General features: G+C 39.4%; 2 protein-coding genes across 4 annotated transcripts in view; one reads left to right on the top strand and one right to left on the bottom strand.

Annotated features, from left to right (window-relative positions):
• USP42 (ubiquitin specific peptidase 42) overlaps positions 1-10,821 on the top strand; it is a 38,678-nt gene extending 27,857 nt beyond the window's left edge. Inside the window, exons 12-19 of one of the 2 annotated variants that reach the window (XM_075010803.1) lie at positions 95-245; positions 831-1,565; positions 2,751-2,842; positions 3,618-5,057; positions 7,064-7,392; positions 8,184-8,275; positions 9,493-9,536; positions 9,901-10,821. In XM_075010803.1, coding sequence (XP_074866904.1) covers positions 95-245; positions 831-1,565; positions 2,751-2,842; positions 3,618-5,057; positions 7,064-7,392; positions 8,184-8,275; positions 9,493-9,507 — 2,854 coding nt within the window. In that variant the 3' untranslated portion in view covers positions 9,508-9,536; positions 9,901-10,821. Of the gene's footprint in view, positions 1-94; positions 246-830; positions 1,566-2,750; positions 2,843-3,617; positions 5,058-7,063; positions 7,393-8,183; positions 8,276-9,492; positions 9,537-9,900 lie in introns of those variants that run through there. The other variant, XM_075010804.1, reaches the window with a different exon arrangement.
• Positions 10,822-13,218: 2,397 nt separating this feature from the next.
• The window catches only part of CYTH3 (cytohesin 3), an 88,852-nt gene continuing 79,913 nt past the window's right edge, over positions 13,219-22,157 (bottom strand). Inside the window, exons 11-14 of one of the 2 annotated variants that reach the window (XM_075010805.1) lie at positions 19,663-19,739; positions 19,510-19,581; positions 17,573-17,727; positions 13,219-17,099 (exon numbers count right to left, since the gene is read on the bottom strand). In XM_075010805.1, coding sequence (XP_074866906.1) covers positions 17,027-17,099; positions 17,573-17,727; positions 19,510-19,581; positions 19,663-19,739 — 377 coding nt within the window. In that variant the 3' untranslated portion in view covers positions 13,219-17,026. Of the gene's footprint in view, positions 17,100-17,572; positions 17,728-19,509; positions 19,582-19,662; positions 19,742-22,157 lie in introns of both variants that reach the window. The other variant, XM_075010806.1, reaches the window with a different exon arrangement.

Below are 22,157 nucleotides of genomic sequence, written 5' to 3'. Positions count from 1 at the left end.
ATATCACAGGATGTGTCTAAAGCCTGGGGTAAGCAAAAGAATGAATGCATTAAATAAAATGAATGAATGCATTAAATAAAAATTGTTTCTTCAGGTCCAATGATGTAAAGATAGAAGAAAATTCCAGTTCCGGTCTTACACCAGAACAGTCTTCTCCTCGTCCTGTTAACAATCAGCAGGTGGTTAATAGCAGGCAGGGGGCATCAGGATTTATTGGACCACAGCTTCCTCCTCACATGGCTAAGGTAATCTTCATTTAGAGATAATGACAGCAAATTGGTGGTAGGAGTTTTGTCAATAGAATTTGTTTAATTTTTATAAATGTTTCAGGATCGAAGATTTCTTTTTCTCCATAGGACAGCTCTGTGCGCAGTGCATCTTCTGCAGCCTAAGAAGTTAGAAACACTATAGTGGAGACAAATGCTGACCTGTGCAAATATTTCCCATTGCTTTGACTGTCAAATGAAGTGCCAAAAGATTCAAAAAGGACACTTTTGAGATATTTACTTCAAATAATACTTGAATTTATTCAAAGTGAAATAATTTTAAAAATCCAACTTTATGCTTTATGCTGTTTCATCCTTGCCCTTCAGTTGAGATGGTCAAGTCAGTCTGGCTTTTTCTCTGTTATGAGCACAAATGTTCTAAGGTTTGCAAAGAATTGGGGCGGGGTTGTTTTGTTTTGCATTTTGGTTTTTAATTTGTATCTTACAATCAGCAAAGGATTGCAGTTGGTATTAGCTTTTTAAAAACCAAAGGAACCCCTTTATGTCTTGGAATTAGATGCTGTTTTGCCATATGCATGCATTTTCATAGTGAATTCTTTGCAGTTGCAGAATTCTGTAAATGGAACTGGATCACTGAAAGAAACTCCAAGCAGTTCTGTGACAAGTGCTAACAATGTTACCCTAAGCAGACCAGCTTCAGCTTCACCTTCAACTTCCATTCAAAATTGGACAATTAACGTACCCACTATTCCTGACCCTTCTAAAAAACAAAAAATCACTATCAGTATTCACAATAACAAATTGCCTGCTCGCCAATCCAGCCTTCATAATTCTTCAGAGAGTCTCAGCAAGTCTGTTCCTTCATCCACAATTACAAATTTCTCTGCACTGAAGTCTACCTCAAATGCATCTACAGTGTCAGTTGCTACTAAAGTATCTAAACAAACACTTCCTAGCGAATCTTGTTCTAAGCCATTATTGAATGGCAAGTCTAAACTGAACTCTAGTACATTAGTCCCTTACGGTGCAGAATCTTCAGAAGAATCTGAGGAGGAGTCGAAGGGATTAGATAAGGAGAATGGCCTCTCAAAGTCTCTCAAAGGAATTTTGATTGAAAATGTAGTTAGTACATTACAGAACTCCTGTTCTTCCTGTCAAGAGGCTGAAGAGGTTCTATCCCAGCATGAACTGACAAAAATTGTTACATTTAATGGTGCTATTAGTATAGATAATGATCCTGATATAAAACAAGTGAAATTTGATGAATCTACTTGCCAAGACAAGCCTGTTAAATCTACAGAAATTCCATTTTCTAAAGCGAATGGATTGCTTGGAAAAGTGAGTTATTTATATTTTCTTTCCCTAGCAGATTATATATTATACTGTGATGTGTTCAGTATAAAATGTTCCTAATTCTGGCAAATTTCAGAAGAAAAATACTACAGGCTGCTGTCACAGCACTTTGGTCTATGATCCTTTAGATCTTTCACACTAAGTGGTGTTGAGCTGAATCAGTATTTGCAAATCTCATTTCCCCCTCAGCAAGATGAAGGGAGTATGCGTCTCTCAATAGTATCTTAATAATATGTAGCATTTGTATAATGGTTTGCAAATGCTAGCTATTCTCAGAGTTGGGTACAGTAAGGATTGTATTGTGCTTGGGTACCAGAGAGGTAGCTGTGCTAAATATCTAGCTATAATTCCATCTGTAATGTAGGGAAACTGTAAGATGGAGAGGTTGTGATGTACCTGAGGCTGCATGGCAAGTCAGATTTAGGAACTGGGCTACAAAACCACATTGCTTTTTTTTTTTGAAGCTGATGCTTATGTAAATCTTTGAAGTACTAAGTGCTCATTGGTGTTACCACAGTGCATGTTGGGGGTGTGGCAGTGAATTGTAAGGTGTGCAGTCGTTCAGATGAAACAAAAACTGTGGTGCTGAACATTACATAATCTAAGTGCATAGTATTGTACTTAGTTTTCCTTTTTCTAAATTGTAGTGCAGTGGTGTTGTGTGTTAATACAGTAAATTCTTTCGTATCTGGCAGCCACAGGACCAGCAGGTTGCTGGATATTCAAATATTCTAGATAATAGAGCAGTATACCTCGCAATACATGAAACTAAAGAAAAACCAGATTAGATACTAAGAAACAAAAAAAAAATATGCAGAGAACTTTATTTACCAACAATAATAGTACTGTACACCTGTAAACTTATACTGTATTTGCTTTACTTATTTGTATTTGTCGCACTATACTGTACTTATGGAAAATGTAACTAAAATCTACTTGCAGTTAAAATGCTGGTTATTTGAGAGTTCTGGATAATATAATGCTGGATATGAAAGAGTTTACTGTACTTGTAATGTTGAACATTAGGGTTCTGTGCCTAAAGTGATCCACATATATAGTTTCTATGTCCATATATGAATGGAAAGTACATTAGGACTTTTTGGATTGCTACACTATGTAAATTTGTATGACCACTATCTGTATGTTTTAACTTATACCTTTTAATTGTAGATAATGCCTACAGCTTTGTCACCGGTTCCTGAAGAAAGATTTTTAGAGCCTTTCCGATGTAACCAGTTGAAAAGCTTGTCAGAGGAAATAAGGTAAATTGGGTATGCTTTTGTCCAAATTAAAATGCCATACAATTTTTATGGTATACTAACTCTTAATAAAACTTAAATGGAAAGATATAGATCACTGTAGGCATACCATACTGAAACTAATGATAGAACAGAACCTGTGTTTGGCACTGTCCCTGTTATTCCTGTATTAAAAGCCTGTTTGTTGCTGCCTCATGAAAAACTTTGGAAAAACATTCTGTGTAGAAACCATTCTGTCATGTTGTTTGTATTTGTTATATTCCTCTCCCCCTTCTTTTCACTCCTAAGGATGCATGAATGAACACAATAATCTATTTATTAGTATGAGTATAAACATATTTTGGTTTACCACACGTCTATAATATGGCAGCGCATCAGGAATAATCCAGGCTGCTCTGTTAGGACACTGACCAGGTGAGTGTATATTCCATCGCCTGCCTTCCTGTGCTTCTGGGAGGGAGCAAGAGGGAAGCAAGCCCATTATTACAATATTTTTTTATAGTAAAGGGCAAGCCTAGTGAGTATGGTCGTGAGTCTAAGCAGGAACTGAGAGGAAATTGGAGAACTGACAAGGTAGGTGCTCATGAAACCTTACACATAGAAGAGGCAAGCAAAAGAGCCTTCCTTGTGAGAAAGCAGTATCTTATAAGTTGATGTGTTTCTATACAGAATGTGTCTGAGTTTTCCAGGAGTCAGATGTTTACTGATGAAAAGGCTTTTACTTTTGAGTCTTCCTTATTTCTGATGAAAGTCACAAATACATATCTATTTTTTGCAGTGCAACTGGACTTGAAAAAACTTCTGACAGTGATGGTAAAGTAGAAACTTTAGTTAGTGGCAGCAGTACTGTTTCCCGTGATCTCAGCTGCAATGTTCAGAATCCCTTTACAGCGTCAGATCCTGAGACTATTTCTACCAAAGAAGAAATTGCCGAAAGTATTGTATCAAAAACTGATCATGCACATTCTGATATCAGTGGACAGTGTAACACTAAGAAAATACCATTAGGAGTTGCTGATGAATTCTCTAAACGGTGTGATCCTAAGGTAAAAATGACTTTGAAGGAGAGCCCTGTGCACATCAGAGGGTCTGTTGAGACTGCGGAGAAATTGGGGCAAAGCCCTTTCAAAAAGTCTGACAATGAATGTAGTTCTAAAAAATTTGCACCTCTAAATATTATAGATAAACGCCAAGAAACAAAACAGAGTGATAATTATACAGATATACCGCCTACAAATGACTCTTCTGCTACAAAGTTGGATAAAATTTCAGAGAGTCATTTGAAAGAAAACGATGGCCTGGGTGGTAGTAAAATATGTAAAGAAAATAAGGACAGGCAAAAATTCAAGTCTCATTCTCCAGTTAAGGATAAAATTTGTGCCCCCCCAAAAATTGACAAAGGGCACTACCGTACTAAAAGAAAACGCTCTGTAAGTGCAGAGCAAGGGAAGCAAACCCCCAAACGCAAACCAGATAGTGATTACTCCAGAAGAAGGCATTCATCCAGCAAGGAGAGCATGAAGCAGGATAGGTATGAGCAGGAGCACTGCAAAGGAAATAAGTACAAACATGTGCATAGTGAGAGAACCGCCTCTGCTAATGACAGAAGTTCTGGAAAATATACCCATTATAGATCTCAAAGTAGAGGAAATACTGATGAGGAAAGGAATAGATATTACCACTCTAACAGGGAAAAATCTTGGAGTAGGGAAAGATATTACCAGGATATACCAAGGAGATGGGACAAGTGCAGATATTATGATAACTATCATCCTTATGCAGCAAGAGATGGTAGAGAGAGAACATTCTTTCCGAGGGACAGAAACCATGATAGACCCGGTCATGTTTACAACACTAGATCATACAAGGATTATTATTGCACAAGCAGATGGACTCATGAACAAGTAGCTAAAGAGAAACATTTCAGTAGCTCCAAAATAGACTCAGCTCCCTCTCAGCACCCTGAAAAATATTCCCACGAAAAATGTGCATCTACATCTGAAGAAAACAATTCAAGTTTTGAGACCTCTTGCCACAAATCCGAACATCTGAAAGACAAAAAAAGAAAACATGCTAGTCTGGAAGATAATGATGGTGTTATGGAAAAGAAACGCAGGTGTTTGCAGAATGAGTCAATGGAAGAGCAAAGAGTGAAAAAACACAAAAAGTCAAAGAAAAAAAAGAAATCCAAAGATAAACACCGAGAGAGAGATGACAGGTAAGCAAGAGAAACTTTTATTTACAGTGTTCTAAACAAAGTCCTTTCAGATTTGTTGCTGGATGTTTCCCTGGTCTTCCCCTATTTTTTCCCCTTTGCTTTTGAGCCCATTTCACTGAAAATCCATCAGGGGAGATCATGGTATTAGTTTAATATTTCTTGACTAGCTGGGATCAAACCTTGTTAAGATGTGAGAGAGCTTTAGAACAGGAACAAACAAATGTTATAATCATCTGCAAAGCGATCCTAAGTTTTTGTTGCTCCCATTTCAAAACTGGTTGTGATCAAACTTAGGTAGGCAGGCTATGGTGAAACTTTTCCCCTTAAAGTAGTAATGGTTTATATTTTTTTACACCAAATGTTAGCCTGAAATAGAGAGGTGTTGTCGTGCAGCTTTTCTTTTAGCTGAATGGAAACTGTTTCTCATCACAAGTCTAGATGGGTGTGGAATGCACAGAACCAGTTCATGTCTGTAGTAAGAGGAGGTTTGGAGACACTAGTGCTTCTCTGCTTTTGGGGTCTAACAAAGCCACATCTATTTTGTCAGAGGGGAGTGCAGGTGCAGTGACAGACAGCATGACAGTGAGGGAGAGGTGGCAGGGAAATGTTGATGCTTTCCTTCTTGTGAACCTTTTGAGTTGATCCTGAATCTTCCACCTGGACTCCATTACTCTTGGCAAACCCTGTCCAAGAAGAATCTCTTCCCCTCTATGAGAAGGTTCATGGCTGGCTTGGGATTCTTACTTGCACAGGGCAGCAAATCCCAGACAGCCCAGGATGCTACCTTTTACACTCATCTGCAGGCCTGAAACCCTTTCTGTCTCCCACAGAAACTAGTAATATCCTCTGTTGGTTTTCATTGCAGAAAAGGAAACTTGTAGCAAGTCATAACTTTACTTAGGCTTTGTGAAATAAGAAGTCTGAGAGTGTTTATTCAGAGGCCCCCCCAAAAGTCAGAATCACAAGTGAAACTTCAAAAAGGTGGGATTTAAAACTGCTTAGAATTCCTACATTACAGAAGTGTGTATTGTGAAAACAAGGTAGAAAATGTGTTTGTGTTTTTTTTTTTCTTCCCATGTGATCTGTGTGAAGTTTGATGCTAATTTAATGAAACACAATGCTGGTTTTGTGGTGTTTGCAGCTTTAAATGTGGAGTCACAACAGCACACTGCTCAGGAGCACTGTCTGATGATCCTTTCTTGTCATAGCAAATAAGCAACCTCATGTTCTGACACTTCTGTGGACAGCCTCATGTTTTAGGTCTGCTTTGCTACTTATTTTCAATTGGTAGGTGATATTTAAAGTCAAATTATAAATCAAACACCGAAAAGGACCAGTTGGATTACTTACTCTGTTGAACTCCATGGTTTATGGCTGGGGTGAAGAAAATGTTGTACTACTTTGAGTTGCACTCTGTTGGACAGGTCCTTATTTCACTTTGTTGACTTACCATTGGTGGATTATAATATTGAACAATGACCAGGTGGTTCCTCTCCAAACCCGGGGGCTTGACTGCTGCACTTTTCTCCAGTCAGCCTAACCATTCTATGCTTCTTATTCCTCCTTTCCTTGTGCAGACTAGGCTCCAGCACAACAACCTCTGCTGCTTGACTTTGTGGAACAATACAGGAAGCAGGCTCTGTAATCCATTTATCTCCTCCTTTTGGAGAAAGTTGGACTAAAAGTAGTAGTAGCTTCAGGCAGGGTAGAGGGACAGAAAATAATGATCAGGTATTTGGTTGGGCAAAATGCAGAATTCTAGGGCATCTTGCAATGTTCCATGGCCACATAATCGCTGTTAAGGAAACAAAATGTGATCTTTATTTTGAGCTTTTGCCAGCCCCATTCTGGTGGATCTGACCTGTGGGCAAATTTCTCTCTTTTCTATGCATGTCTAACACCCTCAAAAGTTAGTAAGTTGCATATGTGTACATAAAGTATAATGTGTTTGTAAAAATAGTGTAACCATCTGATTTCTTTTCATAACTTGTTTGCCTTTTTTTCAGACAGCCACAGGATTCAGATATTTCTGGGGCCTGCACTGATTCTGACATCCACAAACATAAGAAAAAAAAGAAGAAAAAGAAGAAACATACAAAAAAATTGGAGGGCTTTGAGAATTTAGATCCTCCTATCCAGAAGGTTCATGGCCCTGAGACTAATAAGGAGAAGAAAGGAGAGAGTCGTCATACAGATGGCCCTCCATCTGAAGACAATAATAAACATGGGACTAAATTGCCTTGTGAGATGGGGGAAATTGATTGCTGCCATAAAACAAAAAAGATTGGAAGAGACAATGAAAATAGCACTCACATATCTAAAGGATATAGCAAAGGTAGGGACCATTAGAAATTAACAGGAATTCCATTTTTTCAAATAGGGGAAAACATTTTAAAGCCATTGTAATTGTATACTTGTATAGTATGTTACATCTTCCAGACGCCAACCAACTCGGCGATGCTGGATTGTTTCTTTAGTTCTGTATCTTTGTGAAATCAAGTAGATTAGATTAGTGATTTTTTTTACTTACCCTGGATTATTCACTGGGTAGTTGCTATTGTCAGCATATTTGTTACAAGAAATCCTGGGGCAGAAAATATCAGTGAATCATATTATGATCTTATGTCAGGTAGGGAGGGGAGGAATAGTGTTGTTGCTATTGTTTTCTCTGTCTGCGTCAAGCCTGCTTAGTGTAAATATTTGTCCCTTTTTGGTTTGTTTTTTTTTTAATTATATGCAGAATGAGGAGGAAAATGAGTTTTTACCTGCTCTTTAGTAAATACAATTCTTCCATTGTAAAGACTGAAAACAATAGCTAGTTAATGAAGTACAAAACTTGAGTTGCGCACAAAAGAAAGATATTTTCCTTCTAATTCAGCATATAATTAAAAAAGCAGCACCAATTAGTATCTTAAAACTTTAGGACTCGTTGATGCATCATTTTTAAATTATTTTAATAGATTATAGTAAATTGCAATTAAGCATCTTATTAACAAAATGAGTCACTTTATTAGAAAAGCACTGCCCCAGTAACAATTCATTTATATGCATAGTGCTGACTTGTTAATCTAAATAATGCTAGATTGTGTTAAGTGGGGTTTAACATTGGAATACTTTCTATTTCAGCTACAGACCTACCTTGTCAAAAGGACCCTGGGTGCAAAGCCAATGAATCTGTGGGTGGCAGCTTTCCAGACACAGATGAAACCAGAGGGAAAGTGTGTTAAATTCCTGTGATTGTTTCATGTTGAGTGTAACAGCAAACAATTTGGCTGCTGCAGGCTTTTTACCATAGTACACACTCAGTTCAAGTTTTTTGGTTATTTTTATTAACATAAGAGATCAATTTGACATCTCTCATATAGAACAAAAAATACAATCCTAATTTGGATTCTAAATGTAATTCATGTTGGTTTCTGCCCAACTGCTCTCATTTGACACCAACACACATGGTTTTGAATTAGGGGTTTTTTAACCCTTTGGCATCAGCAGTAGAATTGAGGAACCATATAGGGATCAGTGTCTGAAAATTAAGTTCTTTAACTTTGTCTTGTTTAAAATAACTGTTTCTTATAAAAGTGTTCATAAACAAATTATTTAGTACCATTGTTAGATCAGAGGAATTTATAGTTCCAGATACCAAATGCCAAATGGATATAGTAACTGATATTACAAGTCTCATATTTGTTTTTACTTGTATTGCTCTAGATTATTTAAAACAGTGGCTTTCAAAAATTTAGCACCAGTTGCTAGACACTGCAAATTAGAGGCTGAACAGAGAAACTACATTTGTGGCTTGTTGGGGGGTGGCCAAACCGTGGCTTGTGATTCTTTTACAGCTAGTGTGGCCCTTGGAACCCCCTAACCCCATTTTCTGCCTACCATATTCAGGGATGGGGGAGCTTGGGGATTCTGCCCTTTGACAGGGTAGTAGGTCTCAGAGCTTTTGCCCCATGGGAGCCACCTGCCAGACCTTTCTTGTGCAAGACCCCAGACTACACCACCCTGCCACAGGGCAGTAGCTCTAAGTCCCAGTAGGCACACCTGGCACTTTAACTTCTGAAAATTATTGTATGTGTCTGGGAGGGTCAGTAAATTTGGCTACCCCTGATTTATTACAACCACCTTTTACTCACAGGCTCTTGTGGACAAAGCAGTGTACACTTGCACTTATTGCAGCAAAATTTATTTTTGAGGGAAGAAGTGTAAGCACCTGCGAATGACTAAAGCTTTATCTATCAGTTGCAAGCATAGACAAAGCCATTGTCTCTGTAAAATCCAGAACCAATAATGCTACAACTATGCTGTGTAAACTCAATTGATTGTAGTACTTACTCAGGATTTTTTCCCCCATCACTAACCGTGTAAATTAGCAATTAAATTGTAGTCGTTTTCTAACAATTGTAATCTTGACAATTTGTTTTCTCTCTCATAGGTGAGTGAAAATTAACCCTGGCAGAAGAAACTCACTAGCCACAGGCAAGTTGTATTTGTCAGTCTTCATTATGTTTTATGTCCTTTGCAATTGGGTGAGAGGAATCCTCTTGTTAACAGACAGTGAATTGAAGATGCATATGACTTAGAGATGAAAAATCAGCTTTAAAATTGGCTTTATTTGGACTGCAGCAAAGATAATTGAGTCTCCATCACTGAATTTTTAAATCAAGATTAGATGTTTTGCTAAAATACATGCTTTAGGAAATATTTTGGGGAAGCTGCTGTGGCCTGTTACATATGATATCAGACTAAATTATCATAGCAGTTCCTTCTGACTTAGAGTTGAATCTGATTTAGTGTTGAAATTTCATATCAGAGAATGACACTGCCCCTTCTTTTCTTTCAGGTTCAAAGTGTTGATGGAAGCCATCTCTACACCGTTTAATATTTATAATAGAACAATTAACTCTTCAATTCATCAGTGGTGCTTCAAAATACTGTACAAGATTTTACCATGGAAGAACTGTTTTTTAGTTATTACCTTAGGACTTCTTTTTAAGAATTTACCCATAACAAAAATTAAAAAAAAAAAAATCTTTCTACGACTGCTGAACGTTGTAAATATCACACTGAAAATAATGCCCTGGAATAGAACATCTCAAATGCTGCTTAATTACAGACTCAGGTTGATTATGTGTTATTCATGTCATGTTACTCCACATTAGACTTCTGGTGCAAGTGACTAGAAAACTACAACGGACAGTCTGTATATTTAATTTAAAGACTTATTTAACATTTCACAAGCTCTCAGATAACTAGAATCTGTCTATGATGTCTGACACTAGAAACTAATTTTCTTCACATTTTACTTGTATTCAAGCTTTGAAGAAAAACTTACAGAAGAGTTCTGGTTTTGAACTTTGTGAAACATACCACTCAGCATACACAGTTCTGAATGTATCTCCTAAAATATTTGTATACCCTCCCCTATGTTTTTGTTACTTTTTTATATATTGTCACTTGTCTTGACTGAATGGTCTCAGTTGTCTGTTTTGTCTCTTCAAAGTTACAGACAAATTCATACTGTGATTTTATTTTTATTATGAAATGCTATCAAACTGTGATACTTATAATTCTCTGGTCCTGCATCAGGAGATGGAGTGGGGAAGCTGTATTAAATACAGCTCATCTGTATAATCTGTCTGGTTTATACAAGCTGTGTTGTTCAGAGATGTTTAAAATTTGATCTTTGTTTTTTTAAAGATAAAGCACTTGCTCCACTGTAAATACATGGCATGTAAAATTTATATAGTATATAAATACAGGAAAGTCAAAAGAGCTTTTTACACTGTTTACTTGCTATTTATTCAACTTCTACAATTAGACGTGAGCACTGAAGGGCTCAGAAGCTTAAGTGCAGCTCTCTCTTATGTGTCCGGTTACAAATGTCTACAAAGTTGTCTTTAATGATTGCATTGACTAATACTAGCAGGTGCTTGGAGGGGAGAGAAGGGAAAGAATTTTTCCACATGTTCCCGGTACACTAGGCCTTCAGGATACACTAGGCCCACGTATCCTGAATTTCAGGTAAGTCAGAGGGGCTTGGGCAGTGGGTTGGAGCTGGCATGGGGGCGCCTTAAACCTGGGGTGGCTTAGAGCTTCAGGGGAGGGGAGGGTGGAGTTGGGCTGGGGCATACCGGGGTTGGAGCAGGGTCTGCGGGGATAATGGAAAGGGGGCTGGAGCCTGAGCCCTGTGCAGGGTTGTAGTGTGGCTGGGGCTGGGATCCCCATGCATGGGTTGGGGCTAAGCTGGGGTCATGGGGAAGGAGGGGTGAGGGTGTTTTAACCCCCCCCAGTTGTCTGCAAGAGCAGGCAGCTAGGGGGGCTAACACCCTTCTCCCCGCTTTCCTGGAGCGGCGCTGCTGTTAGCCTGACAGCAGTGCTGCTCTGGGAAGTGGGTTTTGGCCTGCCTGGCTTCAGCAGCAGGCAGTTAGGTGAGCTAAAAGCCTTCCTCCTATCTTCCCAGGGCAGTGCCTAGTGCCCCTCTGGGAAGGCAGGGGGAGGGGGCTCTTAGCCTGCCTAACTGCCTGCAGTTGTGGGAAGCTAGGTAGGCTCTCAGCCACACATCTTCAAGTTGTGTGAAACTCGCATTAAAGCGAGAGTTTACTGTACTGTTCTATTTTCCACCATGTTTTGACTGCCTATAGTGCTCCTGCTGTCCCTTGTAGAAGGCCTTAAGACAGAGCTGGTCATGAATATACTTCTGACTCCCTGCACCTTCTCTGTGGCAATGAGTCATAAGTTACATGACATGTAATTGTACATTCGTGAGAAACTAGTAGCTGCTTCGTTTTGGTCCCCAAACTCTGTTTTGTACCTTAGACTCCTCTCCAGTAAAGAACTTTGTATAAGGACAGACCATCCCCTTGTCAGGAATGACCACTATTGCTCATCACCTGTTTTCCCTTACACAATTTGCTGTCAGTTACTTGGTTGGTCAGAGAAGCCTAGAATTTTAGCTGTTGTTTTTTTCCACATCATTAACACTGGTCCTTAGACCTGCTGCTAAATACTATTAGCCTAGGATAAATTTTTGCATTCCAGAACCTTTGGGGAAAAATTGTTTAAACACAGTAAGTTCATGACCATATTTAACACAAAACGCTGCATTTGCCTTTGACCAGCTTTTGTAACAAAGGCCTGCCCCAGGTAGCTTGTGAAGGAGAAAATTTGAGCAGTTTTATTCCTTTTGTGTAGAAGACAGGCCAGTTTTTCCTGAAAGATTCTGCATAAGCAGCAAATTAGTGGGTTTAAACAGGCACTGTGCAACTGAAACCTGATGAAAGTGATTTTTGTTCAGACTAGTTAAGTGCTTATATTAAACTCAGATTCTCACAAGGTAAACTTTAAAGAAGAGAGATGTCCACTCTGTCTTTTACACGTACTCTGCTTTTCCAGTTGAGGGCTGAAAACTCTATCCCAAAACTATGGAGGCTGTGATTCAGCCCGTACCTTCCTGCATCTGATATTTCAAGGCAGCTGAAACTTTAATACCCTTGCTTTGGATATACCTATATTCTTCTTTTCTGTGCCTCTTTTCTGATCAAAGGAAAAGAGCAGTAATTCATCTCTGCACCTATGAAATGAACAAGCATCAGTTATTACTTTCAGCAGTTGGGGGCCTTAAACAGAACAAACGCTAACTTCAGGCTAACACATGCTTAAAGGGTTTACTGAATAAAGCCTAGTTCATGTGCTAACAATGAAAGAAAATGTCTGGTTAATTAGAGATGCACATCTCCTAAAACTGGAAGGGACCTCAGGTGGTCATCTGCTCCAGTCCCCTGCCCTCTTGGCAGCACCAATCCCTGACTTTTATTTGCCCCAATCCCTAAATGGCCTCCTCAAGGATTAAGCTCTCAACCCCACAGTCAGTAGGCCGTTGCTCAAACCACTGAGCTATCCCTCCAGTGCAAACTATTTGCCCCAGGTTCTAAATAGCTCCCTGAAGGACTGACTTCACAACCCTGGGTTTAGCAGGCCAGGTCAATGCTCAAACCACTGAGCTAGCCTCCCCCCACCCCACAGTGAGCAGATCAGGGACAGTGCAAGCCTAGATTTGACAGCCACTCATGTAGTAACTGTTTCTGGTGTAAGATAAATCTTACTTCTATCAAGAGCTTGGGCTGGCAGGTACCTTGCTCTGTACTTTTACCCTTATTAAATGAAAGGAGATGGACAGCTGCAGTTTCTTGATATTTTATTTTTTAAAAACAATATCTCACCATAGTTTAAACATGTCTTACTGGTAAACAAGCCCATTTATATTTGCAATGGATTGACACAGTCATATTACTTCAGACTTAACTGAATTGATACATAATTTTCATGCAAATTGTATAGAATGAGTAACAAATCAATACACAGCTGTACAGTATTTACATTTTAACTTTAAACTGAACTGTAAATAAACATTTTCCAAGAAAATATAGAAAAAAACTAGTAAACTGTAATTTGTAGCTTCTTGTCTACAAGAGACCTAACTTTTCCAGCAAGCATATCTAGAGAGAGATATGTATTAAAATTTAAAAAAAGCATCGCTTTATATATGAAGCATAATAAATGTTCAGTTTAAAAAAAGCTGTTTTGTACCATATGCTTTAGAATGTTAAGTGACTACTTTTTTTGTCAGATTATGTAGCTTTTAAGTCAGTCCAGCTGATCTTAAGTATTATATACACTTTCTTCCCTAGATAATACTAACTGAAGTTGAAATTAGTAGTGAGCAAGGGTCACAAAAGTTATGGATGCTGGCAAAAGCCAGAAAAGTAGCAGAAGCAGCAGTCTGTTACCAGAATCTCTCCCTACTGTCCCCAGGCTGCTTAATGGGTAGTGTGTATGTATCTGTTAAAAAAAACTAATATATGAAAACCTCTTGGAAACTGATAAACAGGCAGATTTTTCAGTACAGCAGGATTAGGGAAGTCAAATGCAATTAAACTGTTTTTATTGAGGTGAGGCCAGCAAAAACAAATGGTGCTTTAGGCTATGATGGTGGCTTGCCTGAGCTTTACTCTTAAACCTGCCTGTGAGAGAGATTTCATCCCCTCATGGACAGTATCTCACCTGGCCAAAATTTTCACAAGCCCTTTTCTTGCAAATCAATTCTTCACTGGCCCTAAGACCAGTGGAAATAGTGGCTCAAATTCAATCCCTGCTAATACTGCTTCAGAGAACATTTGAAATTAAATACTCTTAGAAAAGAATGCTACTGGCACCTTTGGTGGTAAATTACATTGAGCACCATATTTAATCTGTTTCATTCAGAGTAAAAATCTGGATATAAATTGTGCCTTTGTAAAATTACTCCTTTTTTAAATGCTAAGGAATAGTACATATTTCCTGCCGTAAAATACCCTCATTACGCACCATGCCTAGTGTTTGCTGTATAGAGTAGGAAAAGAACTATATCATATCACTTCAGGTATTTCCTTCATAATTCCAGACAAATAGCTTGAGAATACAATAACTGCTTCAAAAGGGCTATATGTTTTTCAGGGACATAAGGACGGGTCCAGAAAGTGCTTAAGGCCCATCAATGCTTTTGTAACCTATACATAATTTTTGTTTATACTTTTACACATTAATACTACCATAGTTCTGGGTTTGTCACCATTTCTATTACAAATCCAAGTATTTCCAGCTAAACCCCCCTGAATCAGAATCATTACCAAAAGGTCCTTTTCTAGCTTAAGTCAGACTCTCAAATTTGGGGAGGGGGGTCCAATAGAAGATACAGGCTGTGGTTTGAGAATTGTGCAATTAATACTCTAATTTGAAAAGTTTCAATTATGCACAGAGTCTCCACAACTGCCCCTGAATTCCTGACTCTCTGGTTTCGAGATGCCACTCCCTTTCCCCTCTCACATTCCCAGTTTCAAAGGTGCCGTAACTGAGCATATTAACCTTAAATGCTCTTTTAAAGAGATGGCAACTAAAAAAGGAACTTGCGTGTGGGGTTCTATGCTGTTTTTTACTCTCAACCCATGTCAAAGCAGTCAGTGTGTCCACAGCATTTATATGCTGATCTTAGGTTCCACACTGAATGAACCATATTAATAAGATGAAAGCCTTCACACAGATTTTTCTTGGCTTTGAAATTAGAGGTGAAAGGGAAATATAGGCAATTTTGTCCATGCTTCTCCCAGAGCAGAATAATCCCCTACACTGTAGTCAGAGTGGGGCGTTTGCAAGTTTAAGTCAAGCCAGTTGTATTTTTGACTGGATAGAGAAGCTCTAAAGTACTAATGAACAAATGCCATGGTGCAGGTTGAAACAATATATGGAAAGCTACATGAGCATGAATGCAGGCTGTCACAACTTTGTTTCTACTGTAAAATTAAGGATTTTACATTTTTGTACAACTCAGAAAAAATGTCTCAATAAAGCAGGCTAAACCATATGTTTGTTTCTTTGGATTATGAAGAATATAATCTAATAATTTTAACAATCTCACAAAAGACAAACTAGTTAAACATTTGAAAGTACATGATTAGATTAGATTAGTAGAGTTGATGGCAAGAAATCTAACACTTAGACAACAATTAGGGTTTCTATCCCCTCTTTTCCCCGTTTTAAGTCACCAAACCACAACTGTGAGAAGTCATGCTTAAAAGTAAAGCACACGAAGACATTCAGTTTGGTTTATTCAAGGTTTTGTTAATCAAGTAAGGCTATGGCAACACAGCAAAGTTATTTTGAGATAACAGCTGTTATTTCAAAATAACTGAGAGCATCTACACAACACACAAGCTCTTTCAAAATAAATTAGAAATATTGGGCTTGTTATTTCGAATTTTGTAAACATTGCAGGAGAAATAACATCTATTTCAAAATAGGACACGGAATAGTGCTATTTCAAAATAAACAATAATGGCATCCAATGGCAGTATGTGTCTGGACCTGCTATTTTGAAATAATTGGATGCTATTCCGAAATGCATTTTTGTGTATAACTCAGTTATTTTGAAATAAGCTATTTCAAAATAGCTATTCCAGAATGCATTATTTCGAAATAACGCTGATGTGTAGACATAGCCTAGATGGCCAAATTCTGCTATTTTTACTCACACAAGCAACCCCATTGACTTTTATGGGACTATATCCACATATAGATAACAATGCCCCTTCTTTACAAAACGTGACTCTGGGGCACTTTACCCACACAAAATGCAGAGATTCTCAGTAATGATGTATTTTTTATATTTACCATTTTGTTTATTTTATCGCTTATGAGCATTTAGAAACAAGTTTAGTCTGCTTAAGATAAATTGTATCTGGCCTCAAATCACAGCTTCAGCCTATGAACCCTGCCTTAGGAGCTGCATATTTCCAGTGCACGTCATTATGTGTGGCCCAAAGAGTTAACTGTATCGCTAAGTCTAATATTAAGAGATATATGTTACAGCTAATTCTATTAATCAGTTGGGGAGAAACCCTAAATATTAGCCATCTATTTTCCAGAACGTGAAGTTAGAATTCCTCTGTATTGTTGAGGGTACATTTTCAAACCTGGGGGCTTGCAAAAAGAAAAGTGCTGAGTAGCCCTGTTGCACCAGTTCTGACTGCTGTATTACAGTGAGGTGTTAGTGTGTCAAAGTCCTTCTCACAACATCTCCTGTCATAGCCCACCTGCTCAAGGAACAGTCAGGAGAATGCATTCTTACCCTGATTTCTTTTTCTCCACAGAAGAGTGAAATTGCAACAAATAAAAATGTACATAAGGCTTCAGTGTTTTCAGTTAGTGTAAATGAAATTCCATTATAAACATTCCTTGCAATTGTCCCTTGGGAATTTTGCTTCAGTGTTATATGCAAAATAATTTCCTTGGATGAATGAGAGAGGGTGTAAGAAAATGTATATATAGTTTAATGACTGTCTTCATTCAGCTTGCTTCATAGTTTACCTTTTCATTTGACTATAATCCATTTATACATTAACTAGTGCAGGTCCGTAAGTGGCCCATGTTAAGTGCTATTTTTTATTAGCAATTCTTCTCTTTCTTGTTGCCAGCATATCATAAAAGGGATCCCTGCTGATACTGGCTCTAGTGGAAAGAGGAAGAGATAATAGTTTAGTTTATCAAAAATGAATTACCCAAACACATTTTATTTATCCTTCCTTGTCTAGAGACCCAGAACCGTAATATGTTGGTGGGCAAACACACCCTTACAAAAATCAGCAGTAAGATTTTCAGGCAGTTAGCAAAGGAATAACTGCTACACTGGTTGGCTAAAGAGAAAAAAGTTCTCTCACATTTCTGTGATTTTCAGTTCATAGTAGCCAGACCAAAAATGTCACAAAGTGCTGCTTTGTTTGGCTTCACGCATCTTGCACCAGCAGCCCCGTCCAACTAGTCATTAATCCCCAGGATAGGCCCCTGCCTATAGCTGCAGTTTAAGTGTTCTTCGAGGCATGTTCCTTAGTGCAGCACGATTCTCAGATTCTTTATTTAGAAAGGAATTTATATACAATTTACCCTTCAACATTTTTAAGCACATTTAATTTTTTTGAACTCACTTAATAGATTTGATCCACTCTTCCTTCTCTTCAGGGGTGGGTGCAGATATCCTGTACACAACATGGTTGCCTTCTACCACTCTACCATCAGCTTCCGTTTTACAGGCTTTAATTACCTGACCTTTATGGCTGGGGTTATAAAGCTCAAAGCAGTTCTAAAGATAAAGAAATAACCAAAGCTTGAGACAATGAAGAACTGGAGAGCTGCATGTGCACTAAACCTGGATACCCTTACACCATGGTTTCCCAAACTGGCAGGCGTGCCCCTGGGGAGCATGAAAAAATTCCAGGTGGGGACGCGAGGTGACCCGGCCTCCCCATCATTCCCCCCACCCCAAGAAAGAGCTGGCCTTTGCTTCCAGCTCTCAGCCCCTACCATTTTATGTGGGTGACCTGGCACAGCTGCTATAAAAAGCAGGCAGCTGGTGAAGACCCACATGGAGCGAGCTGCCTTCTACAAAGCAGTGTGGGTTGGTGGGAGTGTGAAGAGGAGGACGGGGTTAGATGGGGGGCTGGGGTTGCATGTCTCAGGGGAAAGGAACGGAAAGGAGCTGGGGTACGAGCAGGGGATTAATGGTGCCTGGCTTTGGGCGAGGGGAGGGGCTCGGGTGGGTGGCTCGTGGGGCTCGGGTGTCCGGCCCCAGCAGCGGCAGGCTCGGGCAGCTTTGGCAGGCGGGCGGGCGGGCGGCTAGCCTTGGCAGCGCAGGGCTCAGGCGGCTGACCTGCAGCTTTGGTGGGTGGTTTACATGGCTGATGGGCAGGCAAGCGGGCGGCTCTGGCAGCACAGGGCTTGGGCCAGTGGACAGGTGGTGGGGGCAGCTCTGGTGGCTGGCACAGGGCTCAGTCGGCTGGCCAGCTGCGGCTGCACCAAGTGTCCACAAGGTGGGGCTGTGCCATTAGTCTGGTGAGTCCATAGTCAGCATCCAGGCTGGGACAGGGCTGGCACAGTGACTGGGACCCTGGACAGGGCTGCAGCTGGTCTCTACAGGGCCCATGCAGTGCCTGCAGCTCTGGTGCCATTCCAGAAGCCCATTCAGGGCAGAGCTGGTGCCATGTCCACCATGGGGCTGGAAAGCAACCTATGGCTGGGCTGGTGTCACCCAGCAGGGGTCAAGGTCTGGCAGGAGGTAAGGGAGCCCTAAGGCAGGGGGGATGGGCACTAAGGCTCCGGAGGTTTCCACGCAGCTCAGGGCAGGGTGGAATGGCTCCACTGAGTCTGCTATCTGCTATTTTCCAGACAACTTTTCTGGCAGCCCCATTCATAAATTAGTATGCAACCCATTCAACACTCATGCTGATAGGTTGCCAGAAGTATTGCAAGAACAAGCCCTTGAAATAAAATATGACAAGTGCAAAAAATAATTTCTAAAACTCATGCTTGGAGGAATTTTGGATAAAATATTTCCCAATGTACTTGAAAATTGGAGAAGCAGCGCTACGTATGATTCTTCCATTTTTGTTGATGTACCTCTGTGAAAAAAGCTTTTCAAGCTTCGTCACATTAAAAACAAAAAAAGAAATCGACTGGATGTTGAAAACGATTTGCATCGTTCACTTTCATCTTTCAAACCTAAGATTTCCCAACTTGTAAAGTAAATGCAACGCCATCCTTTACATTAAATTCATTTTGTTTCTGCTGTTTCTGATGTTAAATTACATTTTTATTAAATTTTTGGGCCAAGAAAAAGCTATTTGTGCTTATTTTTAATTTTAAATAACATTTTTATATCAATTTTTGCATTTATTTTAAATTCTGAATTGAATTTTTTGTTAAAAGGGACATTGGCTGATGGTAAAGAAGAGGTGGGGGGGCATCAGTGTCTCTCAAAAATCAAAAAGGAGGTGTGATGCTGAAAGGTTTGGGAACCAGTGGCTTATACAAAAATTACTCCTTTACTTGGCTCATTAAATAGGAAAAGAAAAAAAAAAAAACTTACCGGTTTCCTAGGATCTTCGACTTCTCTTATACTTAGATTTTCTAAAGGAATAATTCCTCGAGGTTCTTTGTCCTAAAAGACAAGAAGAGTGCACATTACTATTCAGTTATACTTTTGGAATCCAGGCACAAGTTCACAGCCATACATACTTACTGTTGTGTACTCAAAATAATATAGGCAATTATCTGTCAGAATAAACCATCTTCGTTTCCATGTTTTTACTCTTCCCCCTATAAACAGAAGATGCCAACAACTTAAAACTGTTTTATCATTAAGATTCTAGATAACGCATGAGAAAGTAATTTAGTCTTATTAATGTTTAATGTTTTTTAAATGGCTTAAATTCTTATTTACAAATGGATAAAGACACAGATAAGGTTAAAGGAATTTATATTTCCCCGTAAAGATTCTCATATTAATGTTTTTTTCAATATTTTGTCTTTTAACTGTGGCCATTCCGAATACCACGTCAACAACTTCTGCCACTGAATGTTATTTTATTCTTAATCAGTCCATGTGAAAACACTGCTTACTAAACAGATCTGCTCCCTGTCTGTAGTCAGTCATATCTGCTTACTTGAGCAACTATATTATTAATTAATGATATTTATCCATTAGCCGGTACTCAGCCAGCTTGCCTCTCCTCCACAGTTTCCGCTGCTGGGGCTGTCAGTGGGGCTCTGCATCTGAGCCACCTCCCCACTGCGGGGCTACCGGGGATCCCCTGCCTCCCAGCTGGGTCCTCAGGGCAGGAGTTGCCGGTGGGGTTCCATACCCCAGGGCTGCCGGGGACCCTCTGCTTCCCCACCAGCCAAAGTTCTGTGCCCCAGCTGGCTCCCTGTTGCTGGGTTGGCAGGGTCCCCCACCATCCAGCTGGAGCTGAGGAGGTGCCAGTAAGAGTATCAGCATGTACCAGCACAAAAATAGTCCTGATTAGTAGTACAGACTCAACAACACTTAGTGACGGAACTGCATCATTTATTGAACTGCTGTCTATGTTTCAAGTACAGGACCAGATTTTGCCTTAACTTAGACCCGTGCAACAGTGGAGGTGTAACCAAGAGCAGAATTTGGTCTTTTACTCACAATGATGAACAAGTCAGTTAAGAACCCAAACTGACTTTCATATTGACTACTCTATGGCTCAGAGTACAAAACGTTTGTTCAGCCTGCAAATAAAATTGTATGTAATTCTTTATAATTCTACTACTTTTTAAAATCTGTTTCCAGGAAAGACCCACAGAAAAGGCATTTGTAAGTTATTAATATCCACGGTTGAGTTAGAATATAGTTAAATGATTTTAAAGTTATGTCCCCACAGCCGTGTTTACACTACAAAAATAACTCTGAAGTTGCTTACTTCGAAATAAGCAACTTCAAAGCTGAGCATCTGCACACACCCTACTTTGAAGTTAAACTTCAAAGCAGGGCACTACTCCATTCCTGAGAACGGAGTAAGGACTTCCAAGTAAGGGAAAATGTGCGTGGACTCTGCGCTGGCTACTTTGAAGTAGTGCCTAACTTGGAAGTTAACTTCAAAGTTAGTCCCTAGCTCCCCACATGTGCATCACCCAATATCAGTGATTTAATCTTATTACCCTACCCTCTGAATATAGTTTTTTCTTGTTATTGAATATCCTGAGCAAAAACAATTTATTATTACCACACACAACCTCAACCATGTAACTAAATCCAGGACATAAACATAATTTTTCTCTCTTTTTCTTCCTTACTCAAGACATTTACATTTTTGTTCAAACCATTAGAACATCTGAGGTTCGAGAACAATGACAGAAATATCCTGAATATCCTGGAACTCTTTTTATGCGCCTGCTGGATTTTTGTCTGGTATAAACCCCCATCAGATAATCCGTTGCTAACACTCTAATGTTCAGCCAATTTTACACTTCCACCACACACACATTTTAAAGAAACAATTTAGAAGTGGAAGTGGTCATGAAACAAGAAACAAGAAAATTCAAGATGCAGAAGCCAAGACAGAATCGATTGTGGCAGAGTGAGCAGCAAATGCAAAGTGGGAAGAAAAGAGCAAGTGTCAAATGGTGAGGGATATCAGAGATAGGCAAGATCTTAATTTCTGCACCTTGATGACAGTGTTTCAGTACATCACAGGTCTGTTCCGTCGCCTATCAAAGCCAACTGAAACTGTCCCATTGACTTGTCTGGGAGTTGGATTAGTGCAGGAGAGGAAGGGTTTAAACTAGAAGTGGAAAAGCCAACGTAAGCCTTAGCCTGACTCAGTTCTGGATTCAGGAAAGAGAAGCAGCCAAAAGAACTGATAGGGCAGTTCTTCCTTGTTGTTATTGTGACATTACTCATTTTTCATATTTATATTGAGTAAATTCCAATTATTTCAGCTCATGTTCTGGCTTGTAGGTTGGAGCCAGGTCACAGGCTTTGTCTGAGTTTGACCACCATCAAAAACTTTATGGCTTGCCCAGATCTACTAATGAGGAGATTTCGTGGGGCAAGAAGTGGTAGAGCAAAATGGATAGGAAGATATTTAGTCTCAGACAAACAAATAAGCAGGGAAACTGGCTACCACTGTAAAACAATGTAGGCTGAAGACAAGAGAAAGAGAATTCACAAACTCTTATACAAGGTCAGACTAGAATACAAGACAGGGC

Source organism: Carettochelys insculpta, chromosome 16 (assembly GCF_033958435.1).
Source record: "Carettochelys insculpta isolate YL-2023 chromosome 16, ASM3395843v1, whole genome shotgun sequence".
Classification (NCBI taxonomy): Eukaryota; Metazoa; Chordata; order Testudines; family Carettochelyidae; genus Carettochelys; species Carettochelys insculpta.
This window is presented reverse-complemented; position numbering and strand designations above follow the sequence as displayed.